Source organism: Mustela nigripes, chromosome 5 (genome assembly GCF_022355385.1).
Source record: "Mustela nigripes isolate SB6536 chromosome 5, MUSNIG.SB6536, whole genome shotgun sequence".
Lineage (NCBI taxonomy): Eukaryota > Metazoa > Chordata > Mammalia > Carnivora > Mustelidae > Mustela > Mustela nigripes.
Window position 1 is genome coordinate 90,342,087 of NC_081561.1, and position 21,450 is coordinate 90,363,536.

Genomic DNA, 21,450 nt, shown 5'->3' on the forward strand with positions numbered 1-21,450 from the left:
CTCACTGAATAAGATGCCTGGACAGCTGCTCCCTACACGTGCATTCTAAGAGAACTTGGTATTTATCCGCAGGGGAGTGTTTACTGTTTTATATCATACATACCCGCTTTGTCTCACTCCTAGTTTTTCCACCAGCTCATGAGCTCCTGCAAAAAAAAAAAATAAATAATAAAAAAAAAAAAATATATATATATATATATATATATATATATATATATATTTGTCGTGCATTAGGTGCTCAGTGATTGTTAAACAAATAAATGGATGGCTGGGTGAAGAAGGGAAGGGGCTTTTGAGATGGCCTAAATCCAACCTGAGACCCTTCTGGCATAAAAAGGCATTAATTAGTTCAGCAAATTTTACAGGTTCACTCTTCCATAACAGAGGAAATCTGTGGGCTCATTATCTTTAGTAAATACAATAATAAGCATCAAGTGCACCTCTAGAAGTCGGAAACTGGATAAATACCATATGAATGCACTTTCATACCGTGCTTTGTAAAGTGAGCATTCCTCTATTTAATTTAGTCTGTAATATACAACATAAAAGTGCCTAGATAAATATTGACAAAAATGTCCATTAACATTAGAAATTCCATGGTTTTATATTTCAGGCACATTAATCTGCCAGCCCAACCTTGTTTTTGCTTTTAGAATTTCCTGGCAGTCCCAGTAAGCTTCAGCACCTACAGTTGTCTGTTCAGCTCTGTCTCCATTAATGAGAACTGGGATACCTTATTTTTCCCAGCCTAGGTCTCCTGTTGGGAGGGAAAAATATTCTAAGCCATGATCAAGTCCCAGTTCTTCATAAATCGCTAGCTTTTAAGACTGATGTTAAATTATATAAATTCAGAACAGATTTCTGCATACCCAGTCACATTAAAAACACTTCCTGAAAAGGAAATTTAAATTAAAACACAGTGATACCGAGCATATGAGTCCACCAACAATTGCTTACTGGCTGAGCTTGTACAAAAACTTGTCAGGATGCTATAGAAAGTCACTTAATGGTTCTTATTTGAGTCATTTCTGAACCCTCCAAGAAGAGGCTGTTGGTTGTTGTCAGAAGTGTATGCTTTGTTAAAAGGTGCACTTAGAATCTAGACCATCTAAAGAAACAAGTCAGCGAACTGTAGGTAGTATCTAGGCAAAATAAATTGAGGTAAGACTTAGGCAGACTACATTGTCTTTTTTATTCTTTCTAATATTTTTTTTTTATTCCAGAAAAAAAAAAAAAAGAAACTGGACATGATCCCTTTGTCTCATGGAGTTTATATTCTAGTGGGAGAGACCACCACTAATCAGATAGTCACCTTGTGAAACGTAGCTGGTGGTGGGGAGAACACACGACAGAAACCACAGTGTCTAAGCTGTAATCTGAAGGATATGTAGGGAGAGCGAGGTGAAGGTGCGGGTAGGAACCAAGAAGAGAAAATTTCATGTGGAGGGCCCTCCATGCGCAAAAACCCTGCTATCCGTGATGATTATGAGTATGCCCCCAAAATTTAAAAAAATGCTCAAATAACAGGAGAACCAAGAAGGAGCCACAGAGTGACAGGGTGGGGGGGAATGGCACAAACGGGAGGCTGGGGCTGGACCAGAAGGCCCTGTGTTTTGATCTTGCTAAGAGCCATGCAAAGTCTTTGAAATCTTCTAGGCCTGTGGAATGACATGATCAAATGTGCGTTTTAGAAAGACGAAGCTGGACATAATGTGGTGAAGGGATTGGAGCTCCCAGAGTATCTGTAGGGAGAGCAGAGAGGAGACTACTGCTGTGGTCCGGGGGAGATAAGGCAGTGCCATATTTTAGACTATGATGGGGCAGGGGGAGCTGGAGATACATGAGAAGAGTCAAGAGAAAGTTTGGAACGATGCTGCCATAAAACACTCAACACTGGTGTTGAGTTTCATTAAAGTAAACTCTTCTTTTTCTAGAGTGGTTAGGGTGAGCGGTCTTCTTGATTAATGCCATACCATAGCTCATTAACACCTACCAGTATTGGACTCAGCAACAGCCAAAGGTTTAGAATGTGATATAATATTCAAAAAATTAAATCTATACCAAACAAATTTTAATCTCAGATTTATCTTGGAGCTGAGCATCTGAAAATCAGCAGGTCTTCATTTAGAATCCCATAAGTCACCCTTGAGTGTTATAGAGGTGAGGCCTCCAAGGACAGATGTACAAGCTGTGTCTGCAGGGAAGCCAAGATGTCTCTAACACAGGCGTGGCTTCTGCTAGCAGCTTGCATTTCATTTTTGTGTTTCTCTTCCAAACTTTGATTCAAACATGTGAAAAATCCATTTTATCTTTCAGGGTTCTTATAAATAAGTGCATGTATAGATATGAGTATGTTCAAACACATATACATGTATAATTATATGGATACTTACATAAATTTGCAGAGCCTACATTTTAAAATTTTGTACATGTTTTAATATTTTAATGTTCAGTTTAATATATATTTTTGTTTATTATTATATGTATTTTTTAATTTTTATGGGTATTTATAACCATACAACTTAATTGCCAAAATAGTGCTAATTGAATATTAGGAAATTATTATAACCTGTGTGGCTTATAATCAAAATCCTACCTATTTGAATGAGCAAATGAAATCATGAATTGAATTGAGCCTGCATCTAAGCTTATTTTCTAATTTTTCACAGTACATTGCTTCTTCACTTCAACAAATTATATTTTAATCAATCCACTGATTTTTTTTTTGTAAGATAAAAAGATAAATATGTCTTCTCTTGCCATGGTAGTGTTACTTATCTACCTGCTTTTGCTATCTTTGTTGCTTTCCCAGGATGAAAGTGGCAGATCACTGTACTAGATATTTTAGTTTTTTCTAAAGACTACAACTTGAGAAAATGGCATGGTATACAAATTGCTGTTTAAAAGGGAACAGATGTTTGTGTATCATAATTCACATGCCTGAGAACATTAGACTACACTTCAGGAAAAACAGAGTCACTCATTTTAAAGAAGTAAAAGGCAATTCCCAGATTGTTGAGAAGATCATGGCCAGAGTCCTCTTGGGCTCTTCTTGCCCTTGGCAATATCAATGTGCTTGTAGAATAAGTTATTGCTCTGAGATGCAGTATGTGCACAAAAGTCATGAACAGTATTCAGGCCATGTATATTTTTCATTAACTGTACAAAGACATTTGACATTATCTATTAGATTAGACTTTTTCAACATATAGGGAAGTTTAACACTCCTGGTAAGTTTATCAAGATCTGAAGTTTATTCCCTTAGCAAGAAGGTAGTTTTCAATTTTCCTTTTCTAGGCATGTGAAGCATTATTGACTAATCATCTCAGGCACAATCAGCCCATTTTCTATACATATTTTATGAAAGCATAAGATGCAACGTATGGTTCTAGAAATAGAAGCTGCCTCTGAACACAGAGGGTTGTCAGTCTACTCAGATAATGCTTGCTATTAATTAATTTGATAATATTAAGATATACCCAGAGCAATAAAATAATTTATATTTGCATAATGGTTTATGGCTTATAAAAAACTTACACACAGCATCAGTGATTTGATGTAATTCTTAAAGCAACAATAGAAAGTAGGTACCCAAGAAAGAAGGTATTTTCTGCATTTTATAGATGAATAAACAGGGTCAGAAGAGTTAATGATTCCCCCAAGCTCAGTCTGAATTTCACAGTGTAATATTTATAATATAGCATATATGAAAATAGAAAAATACATTATGATGGACTAAAGCATAAGGAAAATAAGTTACTGCCCTTCAATTTTTTGTTTCAAAGTTTCTAGGAAGTATCTGTATCCACTGAAAAAACTATCATTAATTATATGCTTAATGAATAAATGTTATTCTTACCCTTACTCAGAAAAAAATAATTAAAGAGAATATGTTTATTATTATTATTTTAATCTTACTGGTAAAGTAAGAAAATTCAATCCAATTAAGAGTTAGGAGCCTCCTGACAGCTAAGCTGGGTTGTAATCACATACGCAACATAGGGCATTGGTGCCAAGGTAAAGACGTGAACCACCTTTAAAACCCTAACATCCGAAATGATGTCATGTTGGCTGAGATGTCACACACTGCAAGGAAATAAATTACTCCTCTGTTGGCAGGGCATTTTGTGCCACAGAGAAATAATTTTCTAAAGGGCATCTTGGTAGTATGAAAGGAGGAGTCAAGAGGTTCTCAAGGAGAGCTATAAACCCAGCCCTGCAGCCGGCTGGCTATGTCTCTGCGACAGCGGAATATATGAGCCATTCAGAGACTTGGACTCAGGCTTGCTAGGAAGCGGAGAGGTAATCTAGACCATTTTTGTCAAGAAGCAGTTCTCTTGGGGCGCCTGGGTGGCTCAGTAATTTCAGCAGCCAACCCTTGATCTCAGTCCAGGTCTTGATCTCGAGGTCATGAGTTCAAGCCCTGCATTGGGCTCTACCCTGGGTGTGGAGCCTACTTAAAAAAAATAAAATAAAATGATTTATCTAAAACATGCATCCTTTTTTGCTCACATATGGGATTTGATTAATTCTTAATTGATTTACCCATCAAAATTCCAGAACAGCTCGTGCTTGTGGACCTGATTAAGATGCCATTCGCTCATCACTACCTATTCTGACTCCACCCTGCATCCCTGAATTTATCTATAGCTAATCTACAGTTTTGCCCCAACTATGTTTCTGGATCTTTTATTATCCAGAGTAAGAAAAAATTAAGGGAGGCCGTTTGTTGGATTTTGTTGATGACAATCTTTTTTTTTTTTTTTAAAGATTTTATTTATTTATTTGACAGAGAGAAATCACAAGTAGTCAGAGAGGCAGGCAGAGAGAGAGAGAGAGGGAAGCAGGCTCCCTGCTGAGCAGAGAGCCCGATGCGGGACTCGATCCCAGGACTCTGAGATCATGACCTGAGCCGAAGGCAGCGGCCCAACCCACTGAGCCACCCAGGCGCCCAGTTGATGACAATCTTGCTGGAAGTGTCAGTGGCCTTTTGTCAGTAAAGCACTCATTGAGAGTTGAGGACCCTAGGTTTGGGTTTTGATTTGGGTTTTGTTGTTTGTTGTTGTTTTCCCCTCCACCGAGGCTTCTCGAAAGGGACCTTTTGGACCCGAGAAAGAATGATAGTATGTGCTGCCCTGAATTTTACTTCCCCGCTTTCATTTTTATATCCAAGGGGAACTGTTCCTTGGCAATTTTTTTTTTTTAACTTTTGATAATCAGGCTCAAGATCTGAGAACATCCCTTTGGCTGCTCATTTTATATCTGCCCCCAGATAGCCCCAGATCTTTGCCAGAATCAATCAAAGAGAATGAGTCCCATGCGGGAGCTAAATTCCTAGCCAAAATATTGAGGCTTAGAATTTTTTTTTTTTTCTAAATTCATAGTAAAACACAGCTCATAAAATCTACAGCAAACATCGTGCCAATATTTAGAAGGAAGCTTCCTCCCCACCGCAGACATGCTGCTTGAAGGCGTTCCCCGGTCAGTGACAGGAGTAGGTATCAAAAACCAAATCCCGTTCTTGATGAGAGTTCTCAGAAGTCTTGCTCCAAGTTTAAGTCACTCTTGTAGGTGTCCCTTTGCCATGTTTGCTGACCCAGCTTTGGCCTGTGATGTGCTTCCCAGGGAGGATTTGGGGGAAGTGGAGTTCATTACCTTTTCTTCCCTGGCAGTGCCCATGGGCAGACTCACCATCCCACATGCTTGCAACACCATCTGCCATTGAAATTGAAAAGGTCATTTATTTTAAATAAGAAAATGGTACTGTTCGTGGGAATGCAAGTTGGTGCAGCCTCTTTGGAGAACAGTGTGGAGATTCCTCAAGAAATTAAAAATAGAACTTCCCTATGACCCTGCCATTGCACTCCTGGGTATTTACCCCAAAGGTACAGATGTAGTGAAAAGAAGGGCCATCTGTACCCCAATATTTATAGCAGCAATGGCCATGGTTGCCAAACTGTGGAAAGAACCAAGATGCCCTTCAACGGATGAATGGATAAGGAAGATGTGGTCCATATACACTATGGAGTATTATGCCTCCATCAGAAAGGACGAATACCCAACTTTTGTAGCAACATGGATGGGACTGGAAGAGATTATGCAGAGTGAAATAAGTCAAGCAGAGAGAGTCAATTATCATATGGTTTCACTTATTTGTGGAGCATAACAAAAAGCATGGAGTTAGAAGGGGGTTGGAGTAAATTGGAAGTGAAGGTGAATCATGAGAGACTATGGACTCTGAAAAACAATCTGAGGGGTTTGAAGTGGAGGGGGGTGGGAGGTCGGGGTACCAGGTGGTAGGTATTATAAGGGCACGGATTGCATGGAGCGCTGGGTGTGGTGCAAAAATAATGATACTGTTATGCTGAAAATAAATAAATGAAAAAAAAAGAAAATGGCAAAATTTACAGAGAAGTACAACATACTGAATTCACATATTCATCTAGATTTTTGTTTTTTAAGGGGGCAGGTCCCTCTTGTTAGTGAAAGATGGTGTGGCAAAAGGAGGAGATGGGGATGTGTGGGTAGAGGATGTGTTGGGAATGTATTCGTTTAAAATATGTTTACGTTTTTGTTTTTATTCTTGTTCCAACATGGAATCTGGGTTCATGCAGGTAAAATAAAGAATCAAAGCAGTTATCAAGTCAAAGAAATGATTGCTAAGGAATTTTGGCTTGGATTCATTAGAGTGGTTGGTTTTCAGGCTAAAATTCACCAAAAAAAGACCATCATGAGCTGTGTTTCGTGAGTTATCAAGGTTTCATGGAGCTAGCATTTAGCCTGTCAGGATGAAGTAAAGGTTTTAATTCTGCTTGAATCTTTTCACCCCATTTCAGCTTCCAACTTTTATGAGCAATATTCTCTACTCCCTGGTCAGTTAAATAAAGCTGTAAGTCAATATGAAGAGTCTAGTTCAATTATCCTGGTCCCTGCTGAAAGCTCTTTCCAGAAAGCTAGAAGAGCATGTTTTTCCAGGTGGTATGGACATACTCTTTGAGGTGCCGTCTGGTTGATAGGATGATTCTCAAAGGGAAAACATTTGCGGGATGCCTGGGTGGCTCAGTTGGTTAAGCAGCTGCCTTCAGCTCAGGTCATGATCCCGGTGTCCAGGGATCGAGTCCCACATCAGGCTCCTTGCTTGCCAGGGAGCCTGCTTCTCCCTCTGCCTCTGCCTGCCTCTCTGTCTGTCTGTGCTCACTCTCTCTCCCTCTCTCTGACAAATAAATAAAATCTTTAAAAAAAAAAAAAAAGGGAAAACATTTGCTAGAAAGGGAGCATAGATGGGGATGAGAAATCAAACAGATTCTCTGGGATGTCGGTGAAGAACTTTAAGGTTTTGTGATTTTTAGCTCTGCTTCTGGCACCAAGACCTATAAATAGATGAAGAGGGAGCAGAAAAACCTTCAGAACTGAGGGAATAGCCCTCTGTTTTCTCACTTTGGCCTCCAAGTTCCCTTGGCTCTCCTGCTGCATTTTCTCCACCTCCTCCCCGAAGTATTTAGAATTTCTGTCCATACTGAGTATGTGTGTTCTTCCAGATGCGCATACCTACCACATTCCCCACAGCTGAACTGTAAAAGGGATGTTTTGTCCTGTCAGAATTTTGGTATAATATTTATTGCCAGACTAATTTAAATTCACACGGAAAGGGTTTGTTACTATGAATAGTAAAATAACCCATTATGAGAATTCTATTCTGCTTTAAAATGGAAATGTATCTCATGGCTAAAGAATCAGCCTAATACCTTGGCGTTTAAAAATATATTAACTCCTAAGAATTCTAATTTCTCGTGCCTGTCATTTAATTTTAGTCTTACAGCATCACAGTTCGTAGTTGGGGGTAGGGATCATTTCAATGACTGCCATCATAGCAGTTGAGAAGAGATGTTCTGATTTTGAATCTAATTTACATTCCAGCATCTCTTGAACTTACTGGATGCCTCTAGATTTACTGGCACATACAGCTGCTTAAAAATAGGCCCTGTCATCTAATGCTGTGTAATTATAATTTAGAACAGCATTGCACAATCTAAAAAATTGTTTTATTGAGTCAGTTTTATCTTTAACCTCCTCCTCTGTGACTGTGGTCAGTGTCAGTCCCTCAAAGTAATGCCCATCTTAGCATCCCAGCAAGGATGTCCAAGTGACATCCCTCCCAGTGTCCTCAAAACACCAGACATAACCCCTGAAGTTTTTTTTTTCCTCAAATAGATATGACATGTATAAAAATTGTTGAGTGTGACACAAAGGAAGCATCATCCGGCAACTTCACCTCCTGCTCTCCACTAAAAGAAAATCATTTGCTCAGTGCGAGGCCCTATAGTGAGTGACGCCTGAGGAGGAAAGTTTCTCATTGAAGTTTGTAATCTCTCCAAGCACCTCTACGTGACTTTGTGAAACAGTGTGTTGAGAACACATGGTTACCTGGGTTTTCAGGATCTGACAAAAAATACCTCTAAGAGCAAACCCTGAAAATTCTGCCCCAGTTCACAAAAATAGAGTAAACCCACGGCAGGGGCTCTGTCCCCTCCACCAGCAGCTGCCTTCATCTATGACTTGTGTTAACCTATCCTCAGGCTTTCATACCCCCTTGATTCTTGCTGCCACCACCTCAAAGAAACTTCAGAGAATCTGTTAACTGATTCAGATTGTTTATATACCTTGGTTCAGTGCTACCGAAAGGCATGTTTACCTATTAAAGGGATTGTCTGTATCAAGCTAACTGCATAGGGAACGGGGGTTGTAGGTGTGGGAAGGTTTTGACAAGCAGACAGATTTAGTCAGTCAGTGTGAGGGTGAGGTCCAGACCCAGTGAGGTCTTCTCCTACTCCCTGGGAAGGTGGGTCAGCCTCCTGGTGCTGACTCTGAGGGTTTGGAGTGTGGAAAGAAATCTTACCCCTACTCTGAGACTTGTCATGCCTAAGCCAGGCAGGTCTGTAAGCAGCCACTTCTCTCTGGTTCTCCCTGCCCAGCCCAGCTGCCATCTTCTTACCCACAGCACAGGCGCCGTCAATAAAGGGTGTGTGTGTGTGTGTGTGTGTGTGTGTGTGTGTGTGTGTGTTTTCTGATTCATTGTCTAAAATCGGATTCATATTTGTTAGAGCTTTCTTTTAAAATTAGAACTTCCTTACCCTATGTGATATCATTTTGGACAAATAACTAGGTCACTAGGATATATTTCCTTTACTGACCACTTTATTAAGAATAAAATATTAGTAATAATATAATAAGTAAAAGAATAGTTTTACTTATATAAATATACAGAGGATGATTTAATCATAAAAATAATAAATTGGTAATATTGCTGATGACCTATATTACTTCACTTAGGTCATTGTATGTTTTATTTATACCTCTTAGAGATAAATACATTTGCATTTCCCAGGAATTTTTAATAAGTTAGCTATCTATTGAAATCAGTGATCAGAGATAGCAATAGGAATTTATATAGTCCCTCCTGAATGTCAAACACTCACTGGTGATCCAAGAAGCTAATCCCAGAAGAGGAGAATCTGCCACGGTCCTTCACTGGGGTCAGGGCCCAGCCTATAGCAATCCAGCATGCTCCTTTTCTAATAGTTCATAATGTAATTTATTCTGGAATTAAATTATAAACCATTTTGAGTTAAGATATTGAAGCATAGAAACATACAAGCATAACCTTAGACAAACTTTCTGAGTTTAACGACCCATATCAAAAGAGAGTCCTTTGGATATTTTTCCCCACTTTTCCAGTTGTATACGCTACAATGTAATTTACAGTTTTCTTGATGAATACTCCATATTTGAAAAGAGCAGATAAGCCTTAAAGTCTTAATGTCCCTTAAATATACTGTATTTTTTTTTACTTTTATATCTTTCCATGCTAGATCCATTGCCTCATGAGTGCAATGATCATCTATTTTGTTTACCCTTGAATATCCAGCTTAAAACAACTGTTCCTCCTGCCTAACAGTGCTTAGTAGTCACCGAATGAATTGTCCTTTTTGGAAACTTCCCTTGCCTCCCTAGCCAAAGCTTTCTTCAGGTTCAGTTCAAACCGTGTGCCCTCTAAAAGACCCTCCCTTATGTAGATATTCTGGTTACCATGGTATATTACTAATTGGACATTCTTTCCTGCTTTGTCGAAGATTAGTTGGCCATATGATCTCCCTGATATGAGGAAGTGGTGATGCAACATGGGGGCTTAAGTGGGTAGGAGAAGAATCAATGAAACAAGATGGGATTGGGAGGGAGACAAACCATAAGTGACTCTTAATCTTACAAAACAAACTGAGGGTTGCTGGGGGGAGGGGGGTTGGGAGAAGGGGTGTGGGGTTATGGACATTGGAGAGGGTATGTTCTTTGGTGAGTGCTGTGAAGTGTGTAAACCTGGCGATTCACAGACCTGTACCCCTGGGAATAAAAATACATGTTTATAAAAAAATTAAAAATTAAAAAAAAAAAAAGGTAGTACCTGGGCAACTAGGTTGCATACTTCTTAGAAACTTTTGCCTTAAATGTATTTTCTTTACATTCTGTGGCTCCTTTCTTTGTGTTCTACTCCTATCATTCATCCCCTACCCCCAAATACATTTAACACATTAGAATGTATGTGTAAGTATTCAGTTAGCTCATGTAAATAGATGAGCAGTTAATTACGCTTTCTGTTCATTCATTCAACATTCATGGAGTTCCTGCTTAGTTTCTGGTATCCTTCTGAGAATGACCAGTACAGCATTGGATGACAAATATCCTGTGCTCTTGGAGCTCATTATTTCCTAGCAAAAGACAACCAAGCAAACAAATAAATGAGGAATACAGGAATATCGGGTACTGATTAGTGCCCTGACAAAAGTACGTGCAAGGGTGTGATGAGAGCCAAAACATTAAAGTAACATGAAATAAACAGTTGGTTATGGCCTCTTTGAAGAGTTGATCTAACACCTGAGTGACAGATAGGAAGCACTTCCAGAAAGATTTGAAAGAGGAGCCTTTGAAATGGTATTGGACAGGAAGGAACTTGAGATGTTGGTTTGAGGGTAGTAGTGAAGAGGATGTCTGTTGAGAACATTAGGTGTTTGAGATGCTGCCAGGTAGAGAGATACAGCCAAAGAAGGTGTCCTGTATTTGGTGGTGGTGGCGGGAAGAGAAAGAAATGGGGACAAATGTAAAAATTAGCGTATGGCACTCATAGCACATGACTGGAGAAGATGAGTACTTACTGGCACAGTGTAGCCATAGAAAATATAGTAAGCCAGGGAGTAACTGGGTATGTATGCGGTTACGCATAGAGTCTCCTTGAAATTCTCTCCCCTTTTCCCTCTGCCCCTCATGGTTGTACTCTCTCTCAAATAAATAAAATCTCTCTCTCTCTAAATTAAATGAATAAAATCTTTTAAAAATGTTGAAAAACTAAAGCAGGCTAGGTAAAGCCACATGAATTTGCTGATTTTTGGCCTGTTTTGACCCACAAAAATACCATTTTTCTGTGGCCCAAACTTATAAAAATACATATACATAAAATAGCTTAGAAGATACAAATTGTAATTGAACTTATAGATATTTTCAGTTTTCTCTTTTTTTCTATGATTTTTAGATACTTTTACAGAATTTTAAAACAAACATAGGAGAAGTATTAAATGCCTCTTAAATTGAAAATTGCCCATTTCAGCTTAACTTTTAGGCCAAGTTATAGTAATTGCTGAACAGAACAGACAAAGACAGAATCAGATATATATAATTATTCGAGTTTTATTCGAGCCTTCCTATTCTGTTCTAAAAGATTAAAACATCTACATACTTCGGGGAGCCTGGGTGGCTCAGTGGGTTAAGCCTCTGCCTTCAGCTCAGGTCATGATCTCAGGGTTTTGAGATCGAGCCCCACATAGGGCTCTCTGCTCAGCGGAGAGCCTGCTTCCTCCTCTCTCCCTCTTTGCCTGCCTCTCTGCCTACTTGTGATCTCTCTCTCTGTCAAATAAATAAATAAAATCTTTAAAAAAAAATCTACATACTTCAAGATCCCTTAAGATCTTGTTTCTCAGTGACTCAGACACTAAAAAGAAAAAAACAAAACAAAACCTTAAAGTGAATCCATGTGTTTCACAAGATTTATCTTTAAGAATGTGTCTATTGGCTTAAATGTTTATATTTTCTTCTGTTCCAGGCTTATTTATATTTATTTTCCACTGTGCTATGAAGGAGAATGTTCAGAAACAGTGGAGGCGGCATCTCTGCTGTGGGAGATTTCGGTTAGCAGACAACTCAGGTAAAGGGGCATGTTGGTCATTGGTTTTTATACCTAAAAGGAGAGTAGTCAGAAACCTTCCTCATCTGGCCTTCCGTTGTTAGAGCAATGCAGTCCCAGTGGTAGCACATTGTAAAGGTGGTGCCCGTGAAGATGCTTAGTTGGAATCTTGGAATACGAGGACTGCAAGCTATCTGGAGTCTGGGCCTGACCCTTCTATTCTACAGAGAAGCGTGAATTCCAGCCAGGTGAACTGAGTTGTTCAAGGTTTTATGTCCAGTTTGACAACTCAGGTATCCAGAGGTTCCACCATACCACCTACTCCTTTCCATGTTTTCGAGGCCCTTGATCACATTATTATGCAAAGATATTTTTCTTTGCATAAAAATACTTGAAGAATAGCATTACTTTTTTTGGCAATAATTACCTCTCACCCTTACAAAATTGCGGTAGGATCTTAAACAATATGTGCTATAGGTCAAAGTTTGAAGCTTACTTCTTCATTTTATTATTGTTCATATGTCAGTCTCTTCACTGAGCCCTTTGCTAGCATATACAAGATTGAGTGCTTTGGCTAAATTACTTAAATAATCCAGTGGTGATTTTTCATAGTAGAACATATACCCCCTAAAACACATTCATGGAGAGATGTTCTTTCTTTCAGACTGGAGCAAGACAGCCACCAATATCATTAAGAAAAGTTCTGATAACCTAGGAAAATCTTTGTCCTCAAGCTCCATTGGGTCCAACTCAACATATCTTACATCCAAATCTAAATCCAGCTCTACTACTTACTTCAAAAGGAACAGCCACACTGGTGAGTCACTCTAACAGTAGTAAAATGTTCTTTGGTCCATTTCTCACCATCTTTATATTACAATTGGCATATCATGAAGATTGATAGATAACAGTGCCCTTTAGGGTGCTTATGTTAGATTTATGAAAATCACAATCTCTTTGAAGACTTTATCCAACACTTTTGTGGACGTTTTTGTCTTTTTTTAAGTTTTTTAAGTTTTATAACCAAAATCGAGCCATAATATTATTAGCTCTGAGTATTATTATTATTTAGTTTGCTTTAAACCTGTTTTCTTTTCAAAAATACTGTATTTAAAAAGTTATGTTTTTATTTTAAGAATACAGAAACTGAGTTGTAATTATTTGTAATACTGCGTATTTCATGATTTATAACTTACTATGAAAGTTAATTAGCAAGTTGACATGGGAACAGGTAGAAACACTATACAGGGTATATTACATTTAAGGGTTAAGTCCTTAACCATTGGAAGTGTTATTGCCAATTGCTGATTAAATATGACAGAATAGAGAGCATCATATTTGGCAAGTGATACAGGATGGTGAGAAACATCATGTCTTTGTTCATCTTCTGGACTGTCATGATATTTACAGTGACCACAGGTTCTGACACTAAGCATGTGTGTGAATAATCCTGAAGACAATGTAGAAATAAAGATTCTTTTGCCGTACTTGATAGCCAGTGAGTGGTGTGGAAAGTTGCAATATTTTAATAATTTCAAAGGAAAAAAGCATAATTGCTATTTTGAAATACTAATTATGCTTCAGGCAAACAGCTGTCAACACTTAGCACCAGCACTTTCCTAATTAAAGATCTTCTAAAGGGATAATGGAAATAACTTAATTTTGAATTTGTTTAGTTATTAAACATAAGCAGAGGTGAATGACACTGAAGAGATTCATATTTGGCTTTTTGCAAATAAGAAACATGTTGTGTAATGTATCTGTAAATGTTAATATTACAAACACTTAGATTTCAAATGACCCTTATGTACATTTGAATCATTTTACATGTCCCTGCTTGCACCACAGTTTGTAACTTGCCACTGGAATGGCCACTGCCTCAGATTCAAGATAGCTCTCTGGAAAAATGTTTGAGCCTTTGGAGAGTTTGTTAATTACAAAATTAATTAAAGACCTGAAAATTTAGAGCAGCTTAGGATAGCAGTTCTAAACATTTCTTGTAGTAGAGGACACTTACAAGAACCAAGTGAAAGCTGTGTACTCCCTTCCAGTATAAGATGCAACCTCTGAGTCCTGTACACAAATAATTTTGCCTAAAATTAAGAGGTCTGTGCATCCCCTCTTTAAATACCTGAGTAAGAAAATTGATGACAGGTGTATAGTCTGAGATAGATTATCCTACCTAGTTGGTAGTTCCCTGGCACAAAATTTCTTTTACTTATAATGAATGAATTTTTCACATTATTTATAAAATTAGATGTTTGTATGATCATCTCCATAGATGCAGAAAAAGCACCCAACAAAATACAACATTCATTCATGGTAAAAACAAAGTAGGATTTAGAAGGACCATGCTTCAGCATAATAAACTCACAGGTAACATCATACTCAGTGGTGAAAACTGAGAGCTTTTCCTCTAAGATCAGGAACAAGGATGTCCACTCTCACCACTTTTATTCAACATATTTTTGGAAGACCTAGCCATAGCAGTCAGATAAGAAAAAGAAAAAGGATTCACATTGGTAAGGAAGAAGTAAAATATTCACTATTTGCAGAGGACATGATATTATATTCAGAAAACCCTAAAGATTCTATCATAAGACTACTAGAAATGATAAAGGAATTTCAGTAATGTTGTAGGATACAACACTAATATACTAGAATCTGTTGAATTTCTATATACTAATAATGAGGTGGCAGAAAGAGAAATTAAAGCAATCCCATTTATAAGAAAAAAAATTACTCAATTTTGCTTGCCCTTCTAAAATGCAAATAGTGCATTGTATGTCAGTTAGGAAGGAATAGGGATTAGACCAACTAGATTGTTTTCCTCTTAATACAGCTGAGGATAGCTAGCCAGAAAAATGCCACTATTAAAAAGGGGAGAAAAAATAAGAAGGTAGATCATTTGGAACAGGGGGCATTTTGGAAGTCTTAATGAAACATTTAAGCATATTAAGAATTATGGGGAAAATTGACCAAAAGATAAAAGGAAATACAGAAATGGAGGTGCCAAAGAAAAACTTTGCTATTTCAAAGTGTTGTGCATGTTTTTGTTTTTGTTTTTGTTTTTAAAGGAATGCATTATTGTTTTTCTGTTTCCCATAATAAAAACCTTGGGGTTAAATGAGTTCTTGTCAGCTAGCATAAGTCAGCTATATGACATTACTTCTGTGACATAATAACTTAAGGTTTCCTTTCAACTGATATACCAATGACCTTTAGCTACCTAGCCAGTTCTCAGTGTGACTGCTGGTGTACTGGGTCCCTAGGAGTATGCAAAAATTCACTGCATATCATCTTGGATATCTAGTTGGTTTATTTCTTGAAATTGATCTAGAAATTCATATGTTTATGGTGTAGATAATGTCTTCTAAGAGCATTCCTTCAGCAAAAGTGGATCATTCAGGTAAACATTTATTACTTTTTTGAATGCATGAATTTTTTTGCAAGGTAATAAAAGAATATTTGCATGGATTAAACTAAGATTCTTGCTGCACCAGCAAAATTGCTTGTTCTTTACAATACTCAGCTAGCACAATGACTGACATTCCTTCATTGAGCTGGAATTTCTGGAATTTCGAATGGTTGTGTGCTGTGCTGGTTCTTCTCTGCATGTGGGTGTCTGCAAGCTGCTCCTTCTAGGAAATGTACCATGCTCTAGAGTTAATGGGTCATGTAGCATGTAAAATAATGAAGAGATAGTAGTACTTGAGAAGTTTGTTATAGAAGAGAGTAAAATTCTTTACTTTTCCACTGCTCTTATGAATTACTGGCGATGTCATGGTACATTCATAGAAGTCATAATGGAGAAATTGTCAATTCAAAGCCTGCTTTTGGAAGATTTTTACCTGCTTGATATTTCAGCATAGGTCAAATAATAGTTCATTTCCCTAGCTCCTGGTTTTCAAACTTGCAGCTATAACCAAAATCTCTATTGTTAATGATGTAATGTCTAACCAGAGGACTGGGAATAGCATACATATTGAAATACAGCCCTTGCTCACAATTCTACTTTATTGACTATAAGACCCAGAAAATTGGATCACATATTTGGAAAGGAGCTGGTCAAAAATATCTCAAAGGCCCATGCTCCTGGAAGTTGTCAATGAAGCAGAATGAGTGTATCCTTGAAGCTTCTTTGAGGATGTGTGGTTTTTTTAAAAACATCAAGCACAAATTTCTTGTTACTGATGTTTAAATTAATAGAAAAATCCCCAGTAGAAAACCAATGGCTAGTGACTATATGAACTGAAGGAAGCACAGGATCAATCAGCTTGCTGAGAGCTAAATGGGGAGGGGCCTTTCTACAATGTCTTCCTAAGCCTTTCCTCAGCAGTCCTGGGATGTAATCATTCTGCCATGCTTCAACCTGCCATTCTTCCCATGAGCCATCTGTTCTCTCTTTCTTCCTTTAGTATGGGGTGGACACACCATTTCCTCTTTTAGCCTTCATTTTATTTAGTGTCTCCTTCCACACAAGACAGCATTTGAACAATTTGAGTCATTTCCAAAGACAACAGATGGAGTGATGATGGTTTTTACCAATTACTGATGGATTTTTCATGTTATGTCACATGTTGGGGCAACTTACACAAAGCTGAAAAATGGCCGCAATGAACATCCCAAATTTGGAGCCGTGATTCCTAGAAGGAATTTTTCATGATAGAGTTTTTGTCTTTTCCACAATTAATAGAGAATATACAATGTAGGGAATGGAATACTTTATCAAAGGTCACATTTGCTCCTTCATTGGTGTGAGATCCCTGTGGTTAATTTTAGGTTAGAATTTTTCTCCAAAGTGTGTTGAGGAGGCGAAAAGAGCTGATACTTACAAAATATTCATAGGGTACATAAAGACAGCCATATGAATTTGTAGATAATAGGGCTTACGTGAGTTTTAGACTACTATCTGAACCAATTTTAGAAAGGTTTTGGCACTAGGGAGATAATACTTAAATATATGGTACTGAGCATTGAATCACTAAATTTCACACCTGAAACTAATATTACACTGCGTATTAACTAACTGGAATTGAAATTAAAACTAATAAATAAATAAATAATCAAATAAATAATATTGAGAAATTTGGAACAGATATGTATTTAGCAGTCCTCTGTCACCATCAATTGCTCTGATATTATTGCCATCAACAATAACATCATTCTGAGAAAGTAGCATAGATAATAAAATACATACATAAATATTTCTGATAATTTTGATTTCTATAATTTAGAAATAATTAAGAAAAGATTAATTTTTTTTAAGATTTTATTTATTTATTTGGCAGAGATCAAAAGTAGGCAGAGAGGTAGGCAGAGAGAGAGGAGGAAGCAGGCTCCCTGCTGAGCAGAGAGCCCGATGCAGGGCTCGATCCCAGGACCCTGAGATCACGACCTGAGCCAAAGGCAGAGGCTTTAACCCACTGTTCCACCCAGGTGCCCCGAGAAAAGATTACTTTTTTATTCCAATCATTTTTTATAAGTTAAAAACTATGGAGAAATGTGTTCAAAATACCCTTTCATATTCACTTTCATTCACTTTATTCTTCAACATAGTTTAGATTATGTGTCATAAAAGTTTTTATTATGGAATGTGGTAAACATATATAAAAAGTAGAGCGGATAGTGTAATGTACCGATCAGTTTATGGTCACCTACCCATTTCCCCCAGTCTGTATTATTCTGAAATTTTATCTTAGACATCAGACATTTCTTTCATAGATATTTTGGCCTCTTTTAATTTATTTGCTATATAATCTGTCCCTACTTCTTCTGAGTTATCTGCCACATTTTATTTTTGTGGCAATTTTCTGATTATTCTATTCATTGACCCTTTGAAAAATGCCAGGAACATTTCTTGAAACAAATTCCAACATACATTACTAGGAGGCAAATTAATATTTAATCATGCATAGAAATGCACTTTGAAGATGAGAAGCATGAAATGTTAGTGCTGCCTATTACCTAACCTAAGAAAGAACAGACCTTCATTTCCTTTGTGTACTTGGATGTGCAAATTAATGTCCATTTTGGTGGCCCTTAGGCATATCACCTCATCTGGCAGTCTAATTTCTGGTATCATTTCTTACAGACAGCGCTTCCATGGACAAATCCTTGTCCAAATTGACCCGTGCTGATGGAGAACAAACATCAATCATCCCTGTCCACCAGGTCATTGATAAGGTCAAGGGTTACTGCAATGCTCATTCAGATAACTTCTATAAAAATATTATCATGTCAGACAACTTCAGCCACAGCACAAAGTTTTAACGTGGTTAGTATGCCAGAGAAGAATCTTTCTACGTGACATGAAGCTCTGTAGCAGTGAAAACCATCATGAGCACACAGGAACGTGCTGTGACCTTGGTAACTGGATGTACGTGTATGAGGAATGTACTTTGTTAAGAAGGCTTTTGTGAAATTTAAAATATCTGTCTTTTCAGTGCATTTCTTCCATGGGAGCATTTTGATCATCACTAAAACTTTAGTACTGAGAGCAACATGACCCAGTAGCCACAGGGGATATGATTTTTTTAAAATCTGTAATTGGATTGGACTAATTAGAACTCAGGGAGGTGGGGGACATTAAAGTTAGTGGACAAGGGAGGGGCAGAGCAAGGGGCAAGCACAGCTCAGAGCTCATTCACACCACACTATTAGGGTTTAGATATGGCCATTTGCTACATCATCTTTCTGAACAATGAAAAGCATAGCAATAGTCCTAACTATTTGGATGCCCACAAGTCGCTTCTCAGTGCTAGTGTCTATGAATGCAGTAGCAATTCTTCACTTTCCATAAATTTTCAACCACAGATACAAAAGAATGCTTAATATCTGGCCCAAGGATTAGAAAGGAATTCATTCTTTTTATATCAAATATTTCACCTACAGAACATTAATATGCTTGAGAAAGAATTTCCAAAATTTTGACTCCGTTAGTACGAGGCCTTGTAAATTTCTACTATTTCACTTACCATACGCAAGACATAAGGTTAAATTTAAACATCATCATAAATTAGAATTTAGTCCCATACATTTGAATGAAGTATAATGTTGAGATTATATTAAAGTGGACTTCCAACTACCTGCTGAGAATGAATCCATTAGACCTCTGGTTTTGCTCCTCTACTATCTGTTGAGCCTATAGATTCATGGGAGGAATGAGGATTTCCTTTAGACATACTGTGTATAATAGCCTCTCCCTTTTAGAAAATACAGTCCTTGAGACTCTGTGGTCCTGTCCTTGCTCTAGAGACTTTAAGACATTTTCATTTGCACAATTGGAAATCCTCTTTACTTCCTTTTCAAGTGTTTTGTTTCAAAGAATATAAACTGAGACATATGGGTGAATTGTTTTAGTCAAAATACTTTATAAAAATGTGGGTCTGCAGTTGTTAGTCTAAAAAACATTTGTACATGAGTCCTCTGATTATAAGAGCCAGAGAAGGTCTGGCAAGATAGATAAATAAATTGGGTTTCTGTGTACAAATCATGCATATTAAGTAGTTTACCTAAATTTCCAACTGCCCTAAGTGGCCTGCTTCCTAGTGAATGTGTTAGAGAGGACTTTTAAATTTCTCTTAAATGATGGAGTTGTATTTAGGTCTTTAGAAATTGGTCTCAGTACATGTTGTACTTTTATATTTGCTCTGGGTTATCCGGGAAGTATCAGGTTCTGGGAGACATTAGCCTGTGTGATGAGAAGACAAAGCTTTCTGGTAGTGCCAGTCTGCTTGAAGACAAAAGCTAGAACTGAGCACCTGGGGGTCTTTCTGTGCAAAAAGCAGGTAGCTCTCTCTCTGAGACCTAAGAGAGCTTTCAGGCTATGCAGCATCCAAGGGATCTCTCACCTTTTGCTGATCTTCAGTCATAAAGCTATTTGCCAGACTTAAGTGGGTGATAAGGTAATATGGTGATGGGATTTTGTTACCATTTCATTTTGCAGCAGTCTGGACCAGGCCTGGGAGACATGAGCCTTACCCTGCTTGACTTTCACAGGGGAGGAGTATATATAGTAGGAAAAGATAATAAGCCTCAAGGTCACTAAGATTCACTGAAGTAGAGCCAGATCCTTTGCTATAGGCGTATTATTAATAGGCTGCTTATTCGGCAGAGGTTACATGTAGATAAAAATTAGTCTTAAATCATCACTGAACTTCATATACTTTCCCCCAAGTCTTAGAGATTCATGAGAGAATTTCATTATTTTTCTACTGTGAGATTTCTACTCAAAGTGCATAATTAGTTGATAGTATTTAAGAGATAGCTGCCAAAATGGCTTTCACTTCTACTCCTGTTCATTCAGACCAGGGAAAACATTTTCTTTTTTTCATCATTGACAACAGTGTCAACTCCGCTTTCAAAATTTCCATCAATCAGGTAAGGAGAAATAAAGAAGCAATTGAATAAAAACATTTGCAGATGGATTTAAGAGACTGAGCCAAATTCTACCCTCAGTTCCAAGCATGGGCTTCTCACCTTCAGTGGGTTCCCTCAGAGAAGAATTGTAGGAATTTAGCTGTAGAGCCAAAATTTAGTTCAGACTAATCTTGGGAGTAATACCAATTCATATTCCCTGGTGTTTCTTTTTTTTCTTCCTTTTCATCTTTTTTTAACTACATTATGTTAGTCTTAGTCTAGGGTTCTGAGACACTTTGTCTTCTTACCATTGTTCCTTGCATTGTGAAGCTTTTCTTTGTCCATTGTTGGTATAGAGTCTTTTGTACATATTTATTTATTTGTATAAGTGCCAGCTTGTTTCATATCTTAGCTTTATATTGCCTGGATTTGTTATTTTAATTAACTTTCTATTGGAGAGAATGTATATATTTTTTCCTACTTTGTGAAATAGTTTTCTGTAGTAATATCTTTGAATATGATGAATAAAAGTGACTGTGAGTGCAAATTAGAATTAGTAGTAAGAAGTTACTGTAACTGATTTGTCATTTTACTTAAATGGAGAATGTTTTTCAAATAAATACTTATGTTGTTCGTGATCCAGATTATTCAATTCCTTTATGAGTGAGTGTTTTTCTGACTCCTAAATAGGAAAAGATCGCTGGACAACTGGAAAATAACCTGCCACCAATTAAGCTAGTGACAAGGCGTTACTTTGCCCAAACACTAAGAATGAATATATTACGAAGATCCAGCTCACCGGGGATTAATGCATTTTGAAGTTCTTGGATTTTCTTAAGATGACCAAGCCAAGCCGTGTGGAA

The 21,450-nt window shown here is 37.5% G+C and overlaps 1 protein-coding gene across 5 annotated transcripts in view; it reads left to right on the plus strand.

Moving 5' to 3' along the window:
- The window catches only part of ADGRG6 (adhesion G protein-coupled receptor G6), a 137,502-nt gene extending 116,277 nt beyond the window's left edge, over positions 1 to 21,225 (plus strand). For 3 of the 5 annotated variants that reach the window (XM_059400841.1, XM_059400840.1, XM_059400842.1), the window contains 3 exons: positions 12,146 to 12,247; positions 12,891 to 13,043; positions 18,321 to 21,225. In XM_059400841.1, the coding sequence (XP_059256824.1) occupies positions 12,146 to 12,247; positions 12,891 to 13,043; positions 18,321 to 18,499 (434 nt within the window). In that variant the 3' untranslated portion in view covers positions 18,500 to 21,225. Of the gene's footprint in view, positions 1 to 12,145; positions 12,248 to 12,890; positions 13,044 to 15,589; positions 15,636 to 18,320 lie in introns of all 5 variants that reach the window. The other 2 variants (XM_059400843.1, XM_059400845.1) reach the window with 1 other exon arrangement.
- The last annotated feature ends 225 nt before the right edge of the window (positions 21,226 to 21,450 follow it).